Here is a 16,715-nt window from a genome sequence, read left to right as displayed (position 1 = left end):
TTGTACATTATAATGACTTTAATGATTTTACACTCGTTACTTATGATGGTAGTCCTGTATTTCAACAATATATTAAACCAATAGAGGTGGGTAGATGTAAAATGAATGACACGTATGACACGTTTTCGATGAAACGGTTTAGTTAATACACTATTGTTGTAAATACGTTCTAATTGCATTGATCTTTAAATTAAAATGTTTTATAATATAAATATGATGAACAGCAGTTTACTGGGAGTGCCTTGGCGTTTAGCAAACCAAGTGTCCCATCACTCTGGCGACGCGGACTTGAGGGATGTATGGTAAGTTGGGATGTATGAAATATTTATTAATAAGAATATGATTTCTCAAAAGTATTAATCGTAGAATTCTAAACCGTGTAATCGTGAGGTAGTATATTGATGTCTGATGTAGCTACATATTTAAAGTTTTGGTTTTGTTGTAAACGCTTGTGTTGTTTGCTTTATTTATTTGTCTTTCAGTTCATCGCTCAACAGATGGGTTGTGAATGGACGCATGTCTTTAAGGACATCTTCTGTTTTGACGAATGGTGCTGTTAAAATGTATAAAGAAAAAGCGGACAAATTATACCGAGGTTCCTTTATTTTTTTTCTACATTTTTGTTACCTTTGAGTTAAGATATAAATTGGAATTATTCTTAAGGTTATTGTCATGTTAAGGTTGACATCTTTTTTGTTAAATTATTAGTTATAGTATATTGTGTTTCAGATATAATAAACATAAATAATAAAATTCTGAAAAATTCAAATAGAAAAATGATTGAGAATATAGACATGGATTCAGATGCCACAAAAGAAGATTCTTCAGGTAAGCCGCTCTGGATCTTCAAAGTCGACTATTTTATTGAATATAAATATTTTAAAAGTAATTTTGTTCTCTTCCATACAACTCGAGCGGTAGGGATAATGAAGTGACACATTATTTTTCCTAAATTTACAAAATACAATATAAGATATATATATTTTAATATCAAAACATTTATTCATGAATCATTAATATTTTTTAAAGATCTTTTTACCTGCTATGTGCATATGAAAAAAAAAAATGCAATTATACAATGAAATATATTTTTTTGTGCTATTTTTCAGAACTTACCATTCAAAATGTTGATCGTAAAGAGTGTAGTTACAATCATAAACTCTCGACTCAACAAAATCGGTCGAAAGATCCAGGGACTTGTAATTCATCATCTTCTAAAAGTTTTGTAAGTAAATATAAAAGCGATAAACAGCTATTGCAGCATATATTTCTCAAATTCAAGAGTTTCATGCGTCCAAAGGGAGTGAAAGAATATGTTTGGAGAGTAAATGAAGGTTAACTTAATTTTTAACTATTCTAAATTAATGAATTATAATGATTGTTATTGATAGATTACAATAAGAAGAGAGAGATTTCAATTCCAAATCTATTTTGCCATAGAAATGTTTGTATTTGCTATGGTTAAAAAGTGAAGGAAGTAGGTTAATATTAATTTGTATTTAACCTATTTCATATATCAAAATAGACTATACAATATTATAATATAGGATCCAAATAAAAATTATAATAGAAGTCAGTATTCTATAGGATCATCTTACAGATTTCTTTTCTTCTATCAATAACAATAATCTGTTCAATATTTCCGCAGGTTTCTGAAAGTTCCACGTTCACTATAAAAGATAAGTCAACACAAACTACGAAATCTTTGATAGCGAATAAGAGACTAAAGAAAATATGTCGAAGGAAACAGTGCAATGTTGATAGGAATGTACCTCACGTGTGGTCCGTGGTATATGATAACGAGAATGGAATACCCACAAAGATTATATATTGTAATATTAATACAAACGTGAAACTCTGTGATATTAACAATTAAATAAAGTTAATAATTAAGCTTAAAACTTTATTGTTCTCTGGTACTGATGCATTGAAACACGTATTTAGTAGTTCTTAGTATTGAACATGGTTTTACTGTTCAAAACGGTGGAATTAAAGAGAAAGTAATAAAATGACACTGAAGTAATTAAGAAGAGTTAAATTTAAAAAGAATTTAAAACCCTATTCGTATGTTCTTCCGCACAGACGTCTCAAAGGGACGTGCTTCATGAATCTTGAAATGAAGAAGTAAACTTTACAGAAATAATAATTTACAAGTAAAGATTGACGCCATCTCAGATTGGAATATATATGTATATTTATATGTTATATTTGAATACATGTACTAAATATACTTCTATCAAATAATTTCATAACATTATTCTGTTAGTACTTTTCTAAACTTGATGGATTGAGTGACGTTGCTTTCTTTATCTATCTATTAATTAAGTTTTTTCCTGTGTTGTTTCTTTTAAATTTTAACTCCTGTGCAATAATAAAAATGTCTCAATATAATCTTTAATAAATCTAGAAAGTAAGATTTGATAAATTAAATTTAATACTCGTAAACTCTTTCTAGTAGTTTTCTATTTTATTAAACATGTCACCACAGAGCATATACAGTACTTGCACTCATGCTAGTCACCTCTTGAGGTTATTGAACCGTTGGACGAGGCAGTAAAAAACGTGTCAATTTAACTGTCATGCTACAATGATTCGGTGCAGATTTTTCCTAACGCAGAAGATATACATATATATAAAAATAGGTCAAGTAATATCATGGCTAAGTTTTTTTTGAATGATAAAAAGACGACAATAAGAGTTTGAAACAAATTTGAATAGAATATAAGTTAAATGACTTAAATGTCTTAAAATCACTTAATCTTTTGATGGCTGATGTGTATCGTATATGGACCGGTAGCTATTCAAATACCCTAACATTTTATTTTCATTCAGACTCTGAAGTTACAGATTGATTGAATCCAGACTTGAATGTGGCATGATCAATACTTATGAATCGTATCGTAAATTATCGTATGTTATGTATCCTAACGTTATATCCTATATACACACATATATAGATCAACAGTAACAAAATTATAACCAAAATTGCAGTCAATTATATAGGGTGGCAACCGGAGGTTCCAGGAAAACTACGAAGCTTTCTTATATGTATATTATAATAAGGATTACATATTAAATCTTATAATCTATACCTGATACTACATGATTGCCCCGATGTCAGGATAGCAATGCCATTCCATAGCTTGTGTGGTGTCAGGAATCTTCTGGTTCACACGGCTTGGTGTTCGTTCCGCGGAGTCAGGAACGTCACTCATAATATGATATTTTATCCAAATAACGATGTTGCCCCGGCGATGTTCATTTATTTTTTTAATATGTTGCGCGTACGTAACAAGTCTTTATTTATTAACAAACATAGTTTATACACTCGTACATATTATTTATATAAAATATATATAAATTTAACGTCACCTAACAACATCTATTCCGTATTAAACAAATAAAATTTTAAATAAAAATACCTCCTACATAAGATACTTGGATTAAATAATTTTCTAAAGTTCTTAACATCTATAAAGTCAAAATCATAACCGAAAGATGTCCGTCTTATTTAGAACAAATAATTTTAAAACAATAATATTTTGATGAATCAAGTCAAATATAAGGAACAATGCTCGAATTTTAGGATTAGAAGGGAGATACATATATATTACGCACGACATTCTTATTGGCTTTAAAATATTTGAGAGTGACTCAAGACTTACATTTAAATCAAATAACATTACTATGCATTTATTTAAACGAACTCAAAAATGATCAAATGTTTAATCTTCTTAATATTCAATGTCGTTTTATTACTGCCTTTATTCTTAATTACTGCCTTTATTTATTTATTTGATTTACTCAGACCTATTTCGTACTACCCTTATGTATTTAATTATAAATCGCCTATAAGATAATAACGAGCCTCACCATAATACGAAGTTTATATTAACAGATGCAATGTGTTTATATATTTGAGACCACTTTTATCACCTTCATTAATATAGTTATGATAGTATCACATAATTTAGTCTCCTCTTTAGTTTAGTAAATTATTTAACTAATTAAATTCATTGTATCATAAAGTTGTATAATTTATGTGTATCTAACATAGCGAACTAAGTTATTTGTTAGTAAAAATGTAAAAAAAAAACATCTCTTATATTGAGTAATATCACAAATGCGTTCCAGACACAATTGCACAATTCTACTAGAAACCTACTTAATCCCATACTCGTCTCTGAGAGTCTAAGCCGCTATAAGATCAGCTCTATTCACTGGGCATATGTAAAACCAGGACTTTCAGATGCTATTTCGATCATTTTAAATTATATCTAGGTATATTATGTAATAAACAAACAATAAAAACAGACAAGTGCGAGTCGGTCTCGCCCATGAAGGATTCCGTAGCAGCAAGTAGATGACATAATATAAAAGTTTTTGTAGTGTTTCAATTGAAATCTATAGCATATATTTTTTTTAGTTTTCTCACTCTCATATTTTAAAAGTTAGGGGCGGGGGCACTCATTTTTCTACTTTAGAAGCGTCTATCTTTCAAAAAATTAATTTGGACAAAAAATGGTTTTAAAAACCTTAATGTTTTTTTTTAAACCCATCACGTGTAGGTTAGCTGATTTTTTTTTTATTTTTAAACAGTTCCATGTATGGAGTGCCCCCGTTTTATTTTTAAATTTATTAATTTTTATTGAAAATTTGAATAGCGGTTATCACAATACATCAACCAATAAGGTTTCAACTATGTAGGCCTAACAGTTTCGTAAATAAATGGCTGTTACATACGGACGGACGGACAGACGGAAAGACAGACATGAAGAATCTATAAGGGTTCCGTTTTTTGCCATTTGGCTACGGAACCCTAAAAAGTTCAAAAACTACATGTCACTGCTAGTTTTATGTCATGTACGTAGGTATAAATTATCGTCTCTATAGTTCCATGTACCAAACGATAATTTGGTAACTTCACATTTTTACAGAGTTGGCTGTGCAACGTGAAGCTTGTGATCAGGGAGCAAGTGTATAGATGCAATTTTTACCAGATAGTGTTTATTGGTCCTCTTAGGAGGAGAGACTTTGATGGTGCATCTATCTGGATTAGTTGACGGCAAAAGGACTAGGCCACTTGATGTATTTCCATATATCTACTCAATGGTTTGTATTTGCATATAACTGTGTAACTTCATGGTATATTAAATTTATTTATTTTCTTGCATTAGTAATAACTTCCTAGTACAAACAGACAAACATGGAAGTTAGCAAAATTTTTAAATAATGGCATCATTATTTTGATATCATTAGCACCAAAATTATAATAAATTTACAAGGAATTGCACGATTAAAAAAGATTTAATAAAATGTCGTCTTCATCAAAGCACTTGCTAATTTGTCTTCCCTCGTTAATTTAGGCCGCAAAGCAGGTCGCGGTATGGAGGAAGATATTTTCCGACAAATAATGCAATGCTGGATGTCTTTCTTTTATTGTACTAAAGCTATTATGTGATTCAGAATTGATCTCAGGTATTTTCTTGTCCATACTTATGTCAGGACGTAGTGAATACTTACATTTAGTACTTGATTCGGTCTTGCAGAAGTGTACGTTAATTTAAATTGAAATTTGTTTTATGGCTTGCACCGGGGTTCACGTAAGTACCTTTTTAATAAATCAAAAGTTTTTTATACTCTCGTTTGAGCCTTTTTATTTTTAATTTATTTTGTCTCAAAGTAATTACGCAGTTTATTGCAAGTCAAGAGTAGAATATTAAGTCAAATACCACTAACAGTTCGTTAATGAGAAGAGAATTTTTAATTTTTTATATCTGTTAGAACTCTAATCATTATTAGTTCAAAAATTTGCATTTAATATTACCAAAAACGACGACAACAGTACAATGTATAGCCGACAGTACAAATATATATATGTATATAATGTATATTATAAACATATATTGTACTCTTGTTAGGTATGATGACCAAATGTAATTTTATCTACTCTAGATATTTTGTTTTTTTCTATTTTTTTTTCAGGATTTCATTCACGTTGGTTATAACATATATAACATTTAAATGTAAATTTCAGTACTATAAACGTTAATAATTTTGTCAACACGTCACAATAAACTACTAATATAATTATTCGCTTTGAGTACTCAAAACACGTTTCATATTATGTTACCTCGAAGCTAAGAATCGAAGAACGGAATTTAAAAACGATAATTTCGTTAATATATCCTTAATAGTAATTACTTTTAAAAATTAATTCAAATTGCGAAGTAATATGGTTATATAGTATTTAATTATGTATTTTATCAAAAATGCATATGTCTGTTTGCTACTAAGGTTGATGATAAAATAATGTTAGCTTTTGTATTTTAAACTTTAAAGAATAACAGTGCCTGGGACTTGCGACCCAGGTGTAGGTTTAAGGGGCCCCTATCTAGCGCGCGTTAAACGCTCACCTCCACCATCCAGGCTCCTCTCTCTACCTAACCAAATTTGAAAAGAACCTGCTAGGGCTGCCTTCGAAGTACGTTCCAAAAATGAATTGATGTTAGTTCTGGACCGGCCCTGGTCTTTCAGTAGTTTGTAGAGAGATTTTGCAGTTATACCTCTCACTCCCACTTCTACCGCGTACAAGTCCACGACGAACCTATTTCGAGTGACTTCGTTTGTGAGCTCGTAATATTTATTGACTTTGATGGCATGGTCTTTGTTGATGTTGGTTTCCTAAGGAACCGTAAGCTCTATTATCACAACGCGCTTTAAAATTCACGAAGACATAAAAATTTGTGATCTGGAGGACGACGCACAAATATCCTCTGGGATTTTGTATTGTTTCTCATACTTATCCATCATTATAGTCCAATCCGAAGCCGCTTTAAGGGTAGAGTAAAGCTTGACGTTTGATTTTGTAGCCCTAGTGACTTCTCTCACGAAACCTATAGATCGCTCGTTTGTGGTTATTTCCCTTCGAGTTCAGGCTACCGAAAGACTAACCGCTTCACATATGATTTCCAGAACCCTATCGTGATAATGCGAGTATTGACCGCTATCCAGGAGTCACCTTACATCCCACCAGAAAATGTTTAGCAGTTCCAAGTGCCTTCCCACAGATATCGCAAGTGTTTTCGGTACCTTTACCCCATCTTACTAAATTACTCTGATCTGGGACAGTCATTTGGAACGCATTGAGATAAAATTTTATCAATGCTGTGGACCAATCATGAATTAAGTTGCGCCATTTTGGTGCTAATGGAATGCAAAAATGCGTAAGTCCGAAAACTATTAGTTTTATTTTATCACATAGTTTTATAAAAACTAGATGTACATATGTAAACAAATAAATCGAACCGAACGAAAGCTGGCACTTCGTATTGAGTTGTTTACATTCCATGAATAACATGTTACGTTAAAAGTTGTACTGCAAATGATTTAGTTTGCTCTTCCATTTAAATCACGGACCCCACAAACTGTAAATAGTAGCTTAATTAAAAATAATATAAGAAAAACTAAATGAGTGTGGGAAAATACGGCAGTAAACAATTGTGATCTCAAGCAGAAAAACAATAAATGAAATTAAAAAAAAAATACTGTAATAAGTTATTTTTTTGTACCATGAAATCGTTAATATTTCCTGTAACTGAGTTTGTAAAATAAATTAATTAATTTGTAAAATAAATTAATTGACACAAAAAACATTGTTCACTAAGAAATAAAAAGTTCAATAAAATATTCAAATGAAAAATGAAATAGAAATAATAAATTTATAAAGAACCATTTGGCAGAAAAATTATATATTTCTCAGAATAAAAAAGAGGTCTCTATAAGGACAGTTTGCTTTGTTTGTCGTGTATTTACGTTTTACGTTTACGCAACTATTTACGTTTTAAGAGTTACTTCGTACTTTATTTATACAAAAAAAAAAACATATTCCAAAAATGGGTATTTTAATTTATTCTTTATTTTCTTTATATAAAATATTATGAGTTATTTTAAAGTATAGAAGAATTTCTAGCCTGTTATAAAAATGAGTGACTTATCAAATATTTTTGAATTTAAGGCCTGCACTATTTGTTTTCTTATAAGTCATGAGGAAATCTTTTTATATCTACATTAAACCTTCAATATTATGAATTTATAGAAATTGATAGTTTTTATATCGTATAAATATATTTTTAGAAAAATTTCATTATTACCCTACTCTATATGTATTTGAAAAACTGTTACCCTGGACTTAGTTTATCAATCAATGTGGCAATAGAAATAATATTTTATCAATGAAACAGCTACAGGGCAAATCGATATCCGTTAAAAGATATAACCTCTCTTGTTTATTAGGATATTAAAATACCTGTTTTCTTGTTTATTAAGTTTTTTATATATTTTCGATCGAATATTGCTTGACTAACATTCCACACGTTGGAAGGTGAAAATGAAGTCGAAGGTCGTGGACCGCTCTCTCTCAGTATTATCCTATTCATCCTTTTCTTCAATATACCCAAATTATAGCTCGAAGGAAACATTGACGAACTCGAAACTCTTATTAACGAAACTCTTAACAAAACTCTTATTGATCCCGACTGGCCCTAGGACTGGGTTTATACTGGGTTTATACAACACGATTGTACTGTCGTCTCCGTAACGAAAAACCACCCGGGAAAATCAAATCGTTAATGTGCAACAAAAATAGAGTTGCGGAGACGACAGACCCCTGAGGAACCCCAACGTTGAGCGCCATTGGCTCAGACAAGCAGCCATTAACAACTAATCGAAGTTGACAGTCCCGCAGAAAGTCACAAATCCAGGTAACCAGGCCAGGGAGCATGCATAAGCTGGAAAACTTACCAATAAGGCTATTATGCCAGATCCTGCCAAATCTTTCGAAAGCTTTTGAAATATTTAATGATATTGCGAGAGCTTCACCGTTATTCTCTGGAGTCTCTCCCATATATGTGTGGCGTGTACCAGAAGATCCCCACTTGACCGATTTCTGTGAAACCCATGTTGTCAGTCACTGAAGAAATCATTGTCTTCCAGGTAAGCTCTACTGCCGGAAGATTGAGCAGAGCATTTACCGCCATAATGATTAATACAATGAAGACAAATCTTCTTTAACGCTCTCTTGCCGGACTTTATAGGTAATATCCAGAAGGTAGAAAATTTGGGGCCCTTTAAATAACAATAACAAATGTACTTTTCAGTAATTTTAATCGCCGCAAAAATTATTCTATTTGTTCCTGCAAAACAGTTATGCCAGCTTTTCACTTTTTGAAATTATATCATTTACTTGTAATTTTTTGGTTTTCGGACAGAGGTTTAGAGATAAGACCGAACTTTTTAGTCTTACTTATTTTTATTGGGTATTTTTTTAATAAATAGGTTATAAAAAAATTATTATATTTAATAAACTAAAATATAAGTAAATTTACTTTATTCACATGCCATGATATTTTTGTATAATTCAATATTAAAAGTTTTAGCCATGATTTGAAAATTTTTATTTAAATATTAAGTTTTCAGACCTCTCTGAAACCCTAAATAAAGTATTAAAATTTATTAGAGGTCATCATCTTATATAGATTGTTATAAAAAGTAATACACTTTTTAGTGACTATCACTAACTTGAAAGAGCTTGAGATATTACCGCTTTTGTAGAGAGCTTTTTAAGGTTTGTAAGACTATTGAAGATTTATATAAAAACGACTTAGAAAGGTTTTAACAGGAAAAAGTCGACCAGCGATTTCGCAGGGAAAGAAATTTATGAAATAAAATGAAGTCAAGATGTCCATTAATGTTTTATAAATACACAAGTTAATTAATTAGGACTTAACTGAACTGAAAACCGTATAAAAGTTGTATAAAGTTAGTGTAATAAGCGACTTTCTAAAAGGAAAAGACGGACTTGTTGGGTTGTTTCAAAAATGTGGACCACAGTGTAATAAAATGTTGGGTCTCAACTTATTTTAAATGAACAAAATATTATGTAAATTAAAACAAATGAATTCATTTTATAATGACAGCTACCTACATATACTTAATATAGACTTATATATATTTTTTATTCTTGTAACTTTTATTACACGTGTATTCGTCGTTTGTCTATAATATTAATAAAAAATATTATTTTTGGTCGTGAAATCAATGCGATACATAGTAGTTAATATATTTGAAATATTAACGACTGTTTTAGATTAATTTGTGAAATCCTCATAAGCTTACATCAATATTAAGTGTAATATATTTTTAACAGTCCATTCAGTTGTAGGTGCTGTGTAGTCTTATTTACTTTTTATATATTAAATATGTAATAAAATTTTACAAGTATTTTTTATAAAACACCATTAAACTTGAAAAAAATAAAAACTTAAACTTTTTAAAAAATTGCTTTTTAGATGTAGGTTTTTTTTATTGGAAACTATGATTTTTATTATATTACTTTAAAGTGCCCCTTACATATAATCTGTCCACAATGACGGTGCCTGTACAGAAACTGAAACGTAGGGTAAGAATATAGGGTTTTCCATTAAGGGCGCTTGATCTTTGAAATGCAAAAAAAAATACATGTAGGAAAGATATTTGCGAAATTTTTTTTTTATTTGGAAGGTCTATCAACCCCATTATGTATGGAATATGACATCATTCAAATGACCGCCACGGCTTCGGTTGGTGGCGCGCACACGAAAGGTCCAATTTTCGATGACTCTGGCGCACAAATCGGGCTGTATTTGATCGATGGCGTGGCGTATGTTGACTTTGAGGGCATCGGTGGTTTGCGGCTTGTTGGCATAGACCTGCGACTTAAGAAAACCCCACAAGAAAAAGTCCAGCGGGGTCAAATCGCACGATCTCGGTGGCCAGTTCACGTCGCCTCCGCGCGAGATGACCATGTCCAGAAATTGCTCGTGCAGAACTTCCATCGTAGCGTGTGCTGTGTGGCACGTAGCGCCGTCCTGTTGAAACCACATGTTGTCCAGATCCATATTCTCGATTTCAGGCCAAAAGAAGTTGGTTATCATCCACCGGTATCGCTCACCATTGACGGTGACGGCCACACCATTATCGTTTTCGAAAAAATACGGACCAATCACGCCTCCGGCCCAAAATCCGCACCAAACAGTCACTTTCTGCGGGTGCATTGCCACTTGGTGAACCTCGTGTGGATTGGTCTCGTCCCAAATACGGCAATTTTGCTTGTTGACATAGCCATTCATCCAAAAATGCGCCTCGTCGCTGAAGATGATTTTTTTGCCAAAATCGGCGTCAACTTCCAACTGCTCTAATGCCCAGTCAGCGAACACACGGCGCTGTCTTTGGTCATTAACCTTGAGCTCTTGGGTCAGCTGGATCTTGTACGGGTGCAGGCTCAAGTCACAACGCAAAATTCGCCAAGTTGTCGTCTGCGAAAGGCCGAGTTCCTGTGCGCGACGCGGAATTGACTGCCGCGGGTTTTCGAGGACACTGTTGCGCACAGCGGCGATATTCTCGGCAGATCTCGCGTTACGTTGACGCACGGGAACCGGCTGATTGTTAACTGACCCGGTTGACTCGAATTTGTCCACCAATCGACGGATAGTCGACTCGGCAGGACGATCATCGCGACCGTAAAACGGGCGAAGTGCGCGGAACGTTGCTCGAACTGAAGACCCATTTTCATAAAACAATTTTATGATTTGCACGTGCTGCTCGACACTGTAACCTGCCATGGTGGTTTGGGAGGACGGAATGAATATAACACACTGCATTTGACAGCTGTCACTCAAACAACATGGCCGCAATCAGCTGTCAAAGTTCAAGCGTCTCTATTGGAAAACCCCTTATAATATAGTCTATTACTCGCAGTATATCCCATAAACAAAGTTTCATTTAGTCATTAAAATCTTTATATCTATTATTATCTTTCAAGTAGCTTGGAAATAATCATGTAACGAAGTAAATAAATCGTAAGTTGAATTCAAAACATATCAAACCTGTATGTATTTACGTATAGAATCGCTCTAAAAATCTGTCCGATATTTTTGTCCAATACATTTCATGGATTCACTGTACGGGTGCCAATGGGTTGGTCCCATCGGGCCACCCACCCCTCCCGGTGACGCTGTCAAAAGCCATTAGGGCTAACAGCTACAGTCAAGTCTAAACTAAAACGGTACGGGTGTCGGTCCATCGCGTTGCAGAGAGAGGAGCTTCATCGGTGCCGGGGACTTGCGACGCAGGTGTAGGTTTAAGGGTCTTCTATCCATCCAAGCTCCACTCTCTACCTAACCAAATTTGAAACAAATCTACTTGGGCTGCCCCAAATCACGTTCTAAGGATGAATTCATGTTAATTCTGGACAGGCCCATATCTTCTTGTACGTTGAAGAGAGATTTAACCGTTATGTCTCTCGCTCCCATTTCTACCGCGTCCAAATTTGTGACGAACCTTTTCTTAGTGAGTTCGTTATTGAGCTCGTAATACTTGTTGACCTTGATGGCATAGTCTTTTGAGTTATTAGTTTCCCAAGGAACCGTAAGCTTTTTAACACAATTAATTTTAAAATTCGCTAATATAAGAAAATATTATGTTTTTACCAATAAGTTACAATTCGATTTAAGATTAGTTTTAGATATTATTTAACTTCTCAAGCCTTGTTTTTGTACCTTACATATTTATAGTAACTGTTATACAAAACATTATACATAAATAATGAAAATATATGTAATGCATATGAATTGAACCATCTATTAAAATTAAAATTTGTTACTTTTAAAAAAAGATTCTTATATAAAATAACTTACCTTGTAGTTTGAACAATACCATTTTATCTTTAATAATGGTAAGTAAACAAGAATAAAGACTCGACCTTTACAAAGTCATATTTTAATACGTCATGATATTCTCGGATAAAAAATAATTAGGTGACAAAACAGGAAACAACATTTCAAAACATAATTATGTTTAAGCAGCTTTCTATGAAAATAAAATTTCTTTGTCAGACTCTTAACAATCCTGATTACTAGCTATGACACTCGGCCAACTAGAAGAATTAAGAAACCACGCTTTATCTCTTAACCTAAACTGAAAAAACGATTCGACAGTATTCGGATATCAGTATTAACTGAGTATTTAACTGACTTAAAAAATTTACTACCATTTCCGACAGTTTTTTTTACCAACTATTAATTGGTAGTTAATTACATATATAAAAATGTTTGTTCCTTAATTTGAATCCATTTAAAAAACATACAGTGTTTCTGTCAGGGCGAAGTGTTTTTGGAATATGATGAAGTAATTGTTTTTCAAATCTTTTGAATATAAAAGAGTTTTCAAAGAAGTAGCCTGTTTATTGGTAACAGAAAGTATATATGAACTTTTTTTAAGACCTTTTACAATAACAATATCTTTGGGAACACCGATCACACATTATCTCTAAGATTTTTAAAATACGACAAAAGAAAAATTTATATCAAATCTGCGTTATTATCCGTTACCCACTAAAATAACAAACTCGAAGGACGAAATGATATTCATTTAAATTTTTTTTTTTATTTTTTGACTACCTACGATGTTTAAGTTAAATTACTTCTACATTATTAAAAGTTGTACGTTTCAATTATAGGAAGTGACTTTCAGACAAAATATATTATCACACTGTAAGTGGCGCCCAACGCGGGACTACATTTATGAACAGCTGGTTACCGCAAATATTTAAACAGGCTTTAAGTTTTTATATAAAATGTGGTTAGATCAAATTAAATATAATTAATTATATAATCATCTCGTATTGGTCGTATATATTTATTTTATAAGTATTACTAATGTAATGTTTCCTTCTGTCGCAGACGCAGCTGCCGTGATTGACTCCTACTATTGCTTCTTGTTGTCTTTTGTTCCATCCAAAACAATCAAATCTAGTCAAGTCTAGTATTTCACGCTTTCGGACGAGCAGGAAAAGATAGAGTTAAATTACATTTAATATCTTAATGCTCAGATAGAGAGGTAAGAGAACACTTTCTCTTTCTTTCTATTACAGCTAGTTGCTTTAAAAAACACAAAAATCTTTGTCTAATCTGGTATATGTTACACATATTCAAACAAATAAATTACTTATGTACTCTATACAATATATATTTAGGAATTATGTTAGAATTAATAATAATATGACATTTGATAATTTGACAATAATTTTTTAATTAAAATGAACTAATTTTAAAGGTAAATTAAAGAACAAAATAATGAAGTGCAATCACCAGTACAACAAAGTAATCCACTTATAGAGTAAAATCCTTAAGAAAGCTTTAAAGCTAACATAGTATTAACACTTAAAATCCTTAAGCGATGTCACCCTGACGAAAAAAAACACATAAGTGAGCCGGTGTCCCTTTCACACACTGCTTCTATACAGCACCCATTTTTTAAGTATAGTATACAGCACCCATTTTTTAATATATTGCCAGTTGTAGAGTAAAATCTATGTTTGAATATTATAAAAGTTTTGAGATTGAGAATCTTTCGAGATGCCATTCGTAGCATACGCCAAAGTTCGTCATACTTATAATTTATAAAGTAGGCTTTTAAGGTTACAGTTTTAATAAAATTTGGATGCTATGACAGTTTAAAGTCCTTCAAGTTTCATCAGTACATGTGTTATAGACGTACTGGTTAAAAATATATATTAAAAGGCAAGCTGAAGTGGGTTTAATGTTCTCATATAAATTTATCTTAAAGCTTTCAATAATAATTCAGTGAAGTAGAGGCAATAAATAATACGATAGGGGTTTTACGTTTATTTTATGTGTTAACACATATGTGCCTTTATACAACAAGTTACATAAAAATCTATATGGGTATAGCACTCTTGATAAACGTTTATTGACTTCATCATACAGAGATAACTGTTATCATGATATATGATAACATGATTAAAAAATCCCTTAATTGTTAAAGAAAAAAAGGTAATTATATGGGATTGTTTGTGCTGAAAAAGTTGAAGATAAGGTTGTTAAGGAAAGTACTTAATAATAACACAAAAATTAAAGCTTCTATTGCATAATTTTCGTTATATTTCATTTATTTTTATTTATCAATACCTTAAAATAATCATTAAGTATGTCCTACCATGTGGTAGGTAGGTATGTGGTAGGTAGGTATGTACCTATAATACTTAAAATAAACGAAAGGAATATGATTCAGACCATTGTCATTTTTATATTCCAGTTGTGCAAGCGAATGTCAATTTCTCTCTTTAAGCCCCTGATTCTTTCGCCCGTATGAAACAGGACAATATTTTCTGAACATAATGTTCTTATAATTTGAATAATCTAAACTCAGACTACATCACGAACATAATATGAAAAAATTTTGGTGAGTTACCACACAGACTTAATACACGCTGTACTCAGTTAAATCTTATAAATATCATCATCATCTTCAGCATCAGCCTATATTGGTCCACTGCTGAACATAGGCCTCTCCAATTGCACGCCACTGAGATCGATTTTCGGCTACTCGCATCCAGCTCCTGCCAGCCATCTTGCGCAAATCGTCACTCCACCTTGCCTGAGGACGTCCTACACTACGTTTGCCGAGACGCGGTCTCCACTCAAGAACTCGTTTATCCCAACGGTTGTCAGTTCTGCGGCTAATATGGCCAGCTCACTGCCACTTCAGCTTGCTAGTCCGGTGGGCTATGTCGATGACTTTGGTTCTCTGCCGAGTCACCTTATTTCTGATGCGATCCCTCAGAGAAACGCCGAGCATAGCCCTTTCCATGGCTCGCTAAGCGACTTTGAGTTGGTGAACTAGCGGTACCGTTAGTGTCCACGTTTCGGCATCGTAGGTCATTACGGGTAGGACGCACTGATTGAAGACTTTCGTCTTTAGGCGTTGTGGGATCGACGATGTTAAGACTCGGAGTAACATCCCAAACGTTGGCCAACCTAGCTGAACTCTTCTACTCACCTCGTCCTCGAAATTGTTTCTACCCAACTGCAATACTTGCCCCAGATAGACATATTTGCACGTGGACTGCAATCGGTTCCGTTAGAACATGTTCATTGAACATGACCTTGGCTTTATCCAAGTTCATCCGTAGGCCGATGCGTATAGAAGAGTCAGCCAGATTGTAGGAAGTTAAGCATCTGTTTTAGGTCCTGCAGCGTTTCTGCCATAATGACGATGTCGTCTGCAAATCGCAAGTGAGAGATGTGTTCGCCATTGATGTTGATACCCCGTCCTTTCTAGCGCAGCGTCTAAAACATATCCTCCATTGCATTTGTGAACAATTTCGGGGAGATAATGTCCCCTTGTCTCACTCCTACATGCAACGGTAAGGGACTTGTTTGCTCATTCTGTAATTGGACGGTCATGGTGGCGGCTTCGTAGAGACATCTTATCACTTGGATGTACCGCCAATCGACTTGGCAACGCTGCAGGGACTCCATAACAGACCAGGTTTCAATCGAGTCAAAAGCTTTCTTAGCCACGAATGCTAGACAAAGGGGCTGATTATACTCTTCGGTCTTCTGTATAATCTGCCTCACCGTGTGAATGTGGTCTATGGTGCCGTATCTGCTCCGAAACCCAGCCTGTTCCGGTGGTTGGAATTTCTCGAGTCTTCGCGCAAGACGGTTTGTGATCACTTTTGAAAACAGCTTATAGATGTGCCTTAGCAGGGAAATGGGTCGATAGTTCTTCAGCAGGGATTTGTCTCCCTTTTTGAAAAACAGGACTACCACAACTCTACTACACGCCTCCGGAGTTCTTCCTTCGAAGAGGAC

General features: G+C 33.3%; 1 protein-coding gene across 1 annotated transcript; it reads left to right on the top strand.

The window, feature by feature from the left end:
- The first annotated feature begins 487 nt into the window (after positions 1 to 487).
- Positions 488 to 2,350, top strand: LOC116774551 (uncharacterized). The gene is made up of 4 exons (XM_061524914.1): positions 488 to 595; positions 730 to 828; positions 1,110 to 1,225; positions 1,649 to 2,350. Exons 1-4 carry the CDS (start codon positions 517 to 519, stop codon positions 1,874 to 1,876), a joined length of 522 nt encoding a protein of 173 aa, XP_061380898.1. The 5' UTR covers positions 488 to 516; the 3' UTR covers positions 1,877 to 2,350.
- The last annotated feature ends 14,365 nt before the right edge of the window (positions 2,351 to 16,715 follow it).

The sequence above is a fragment of the Danaus plexippus genome, chromosome 26, assembly GCF_018135715.1.
Source record: "Danaus plexippus chromosome 26, MEX_DaPlex, whole genome shotgun sequence".
NCBI classification, from domain to species: Eukaryota; Metazoa; Arthropoda; class Insecta; order Lepidoptera; family Nymphalidae; genus Danaus; species Danaus plexippus.
This window is presented reverse-complemented; position numbering and strand designations above follow the sequence as displayed.

Coding starts and splice junctions, on each gene's coding strand:
- LOC116774551 (XM_061524914.1), top strand. CDS start 517: ATGTCTTTAAGGACATCTTCTGTTTTGACGAATGGTGCTGTTAAAATG. Junction 596..729: donor AGCGGACAAATTATACCGAG/GTTCCTTTATTT, acceptor ATTGTGTTTCAG/ATATAATAAACATAAATAAT. Junction 1,226..1,648: donor CATCATCTTCTAAAAGTTTT/GTAAGTAAATAT, acceptor ATATTTCCGCAG/GTTTCTGAAAGTTCCACGTT.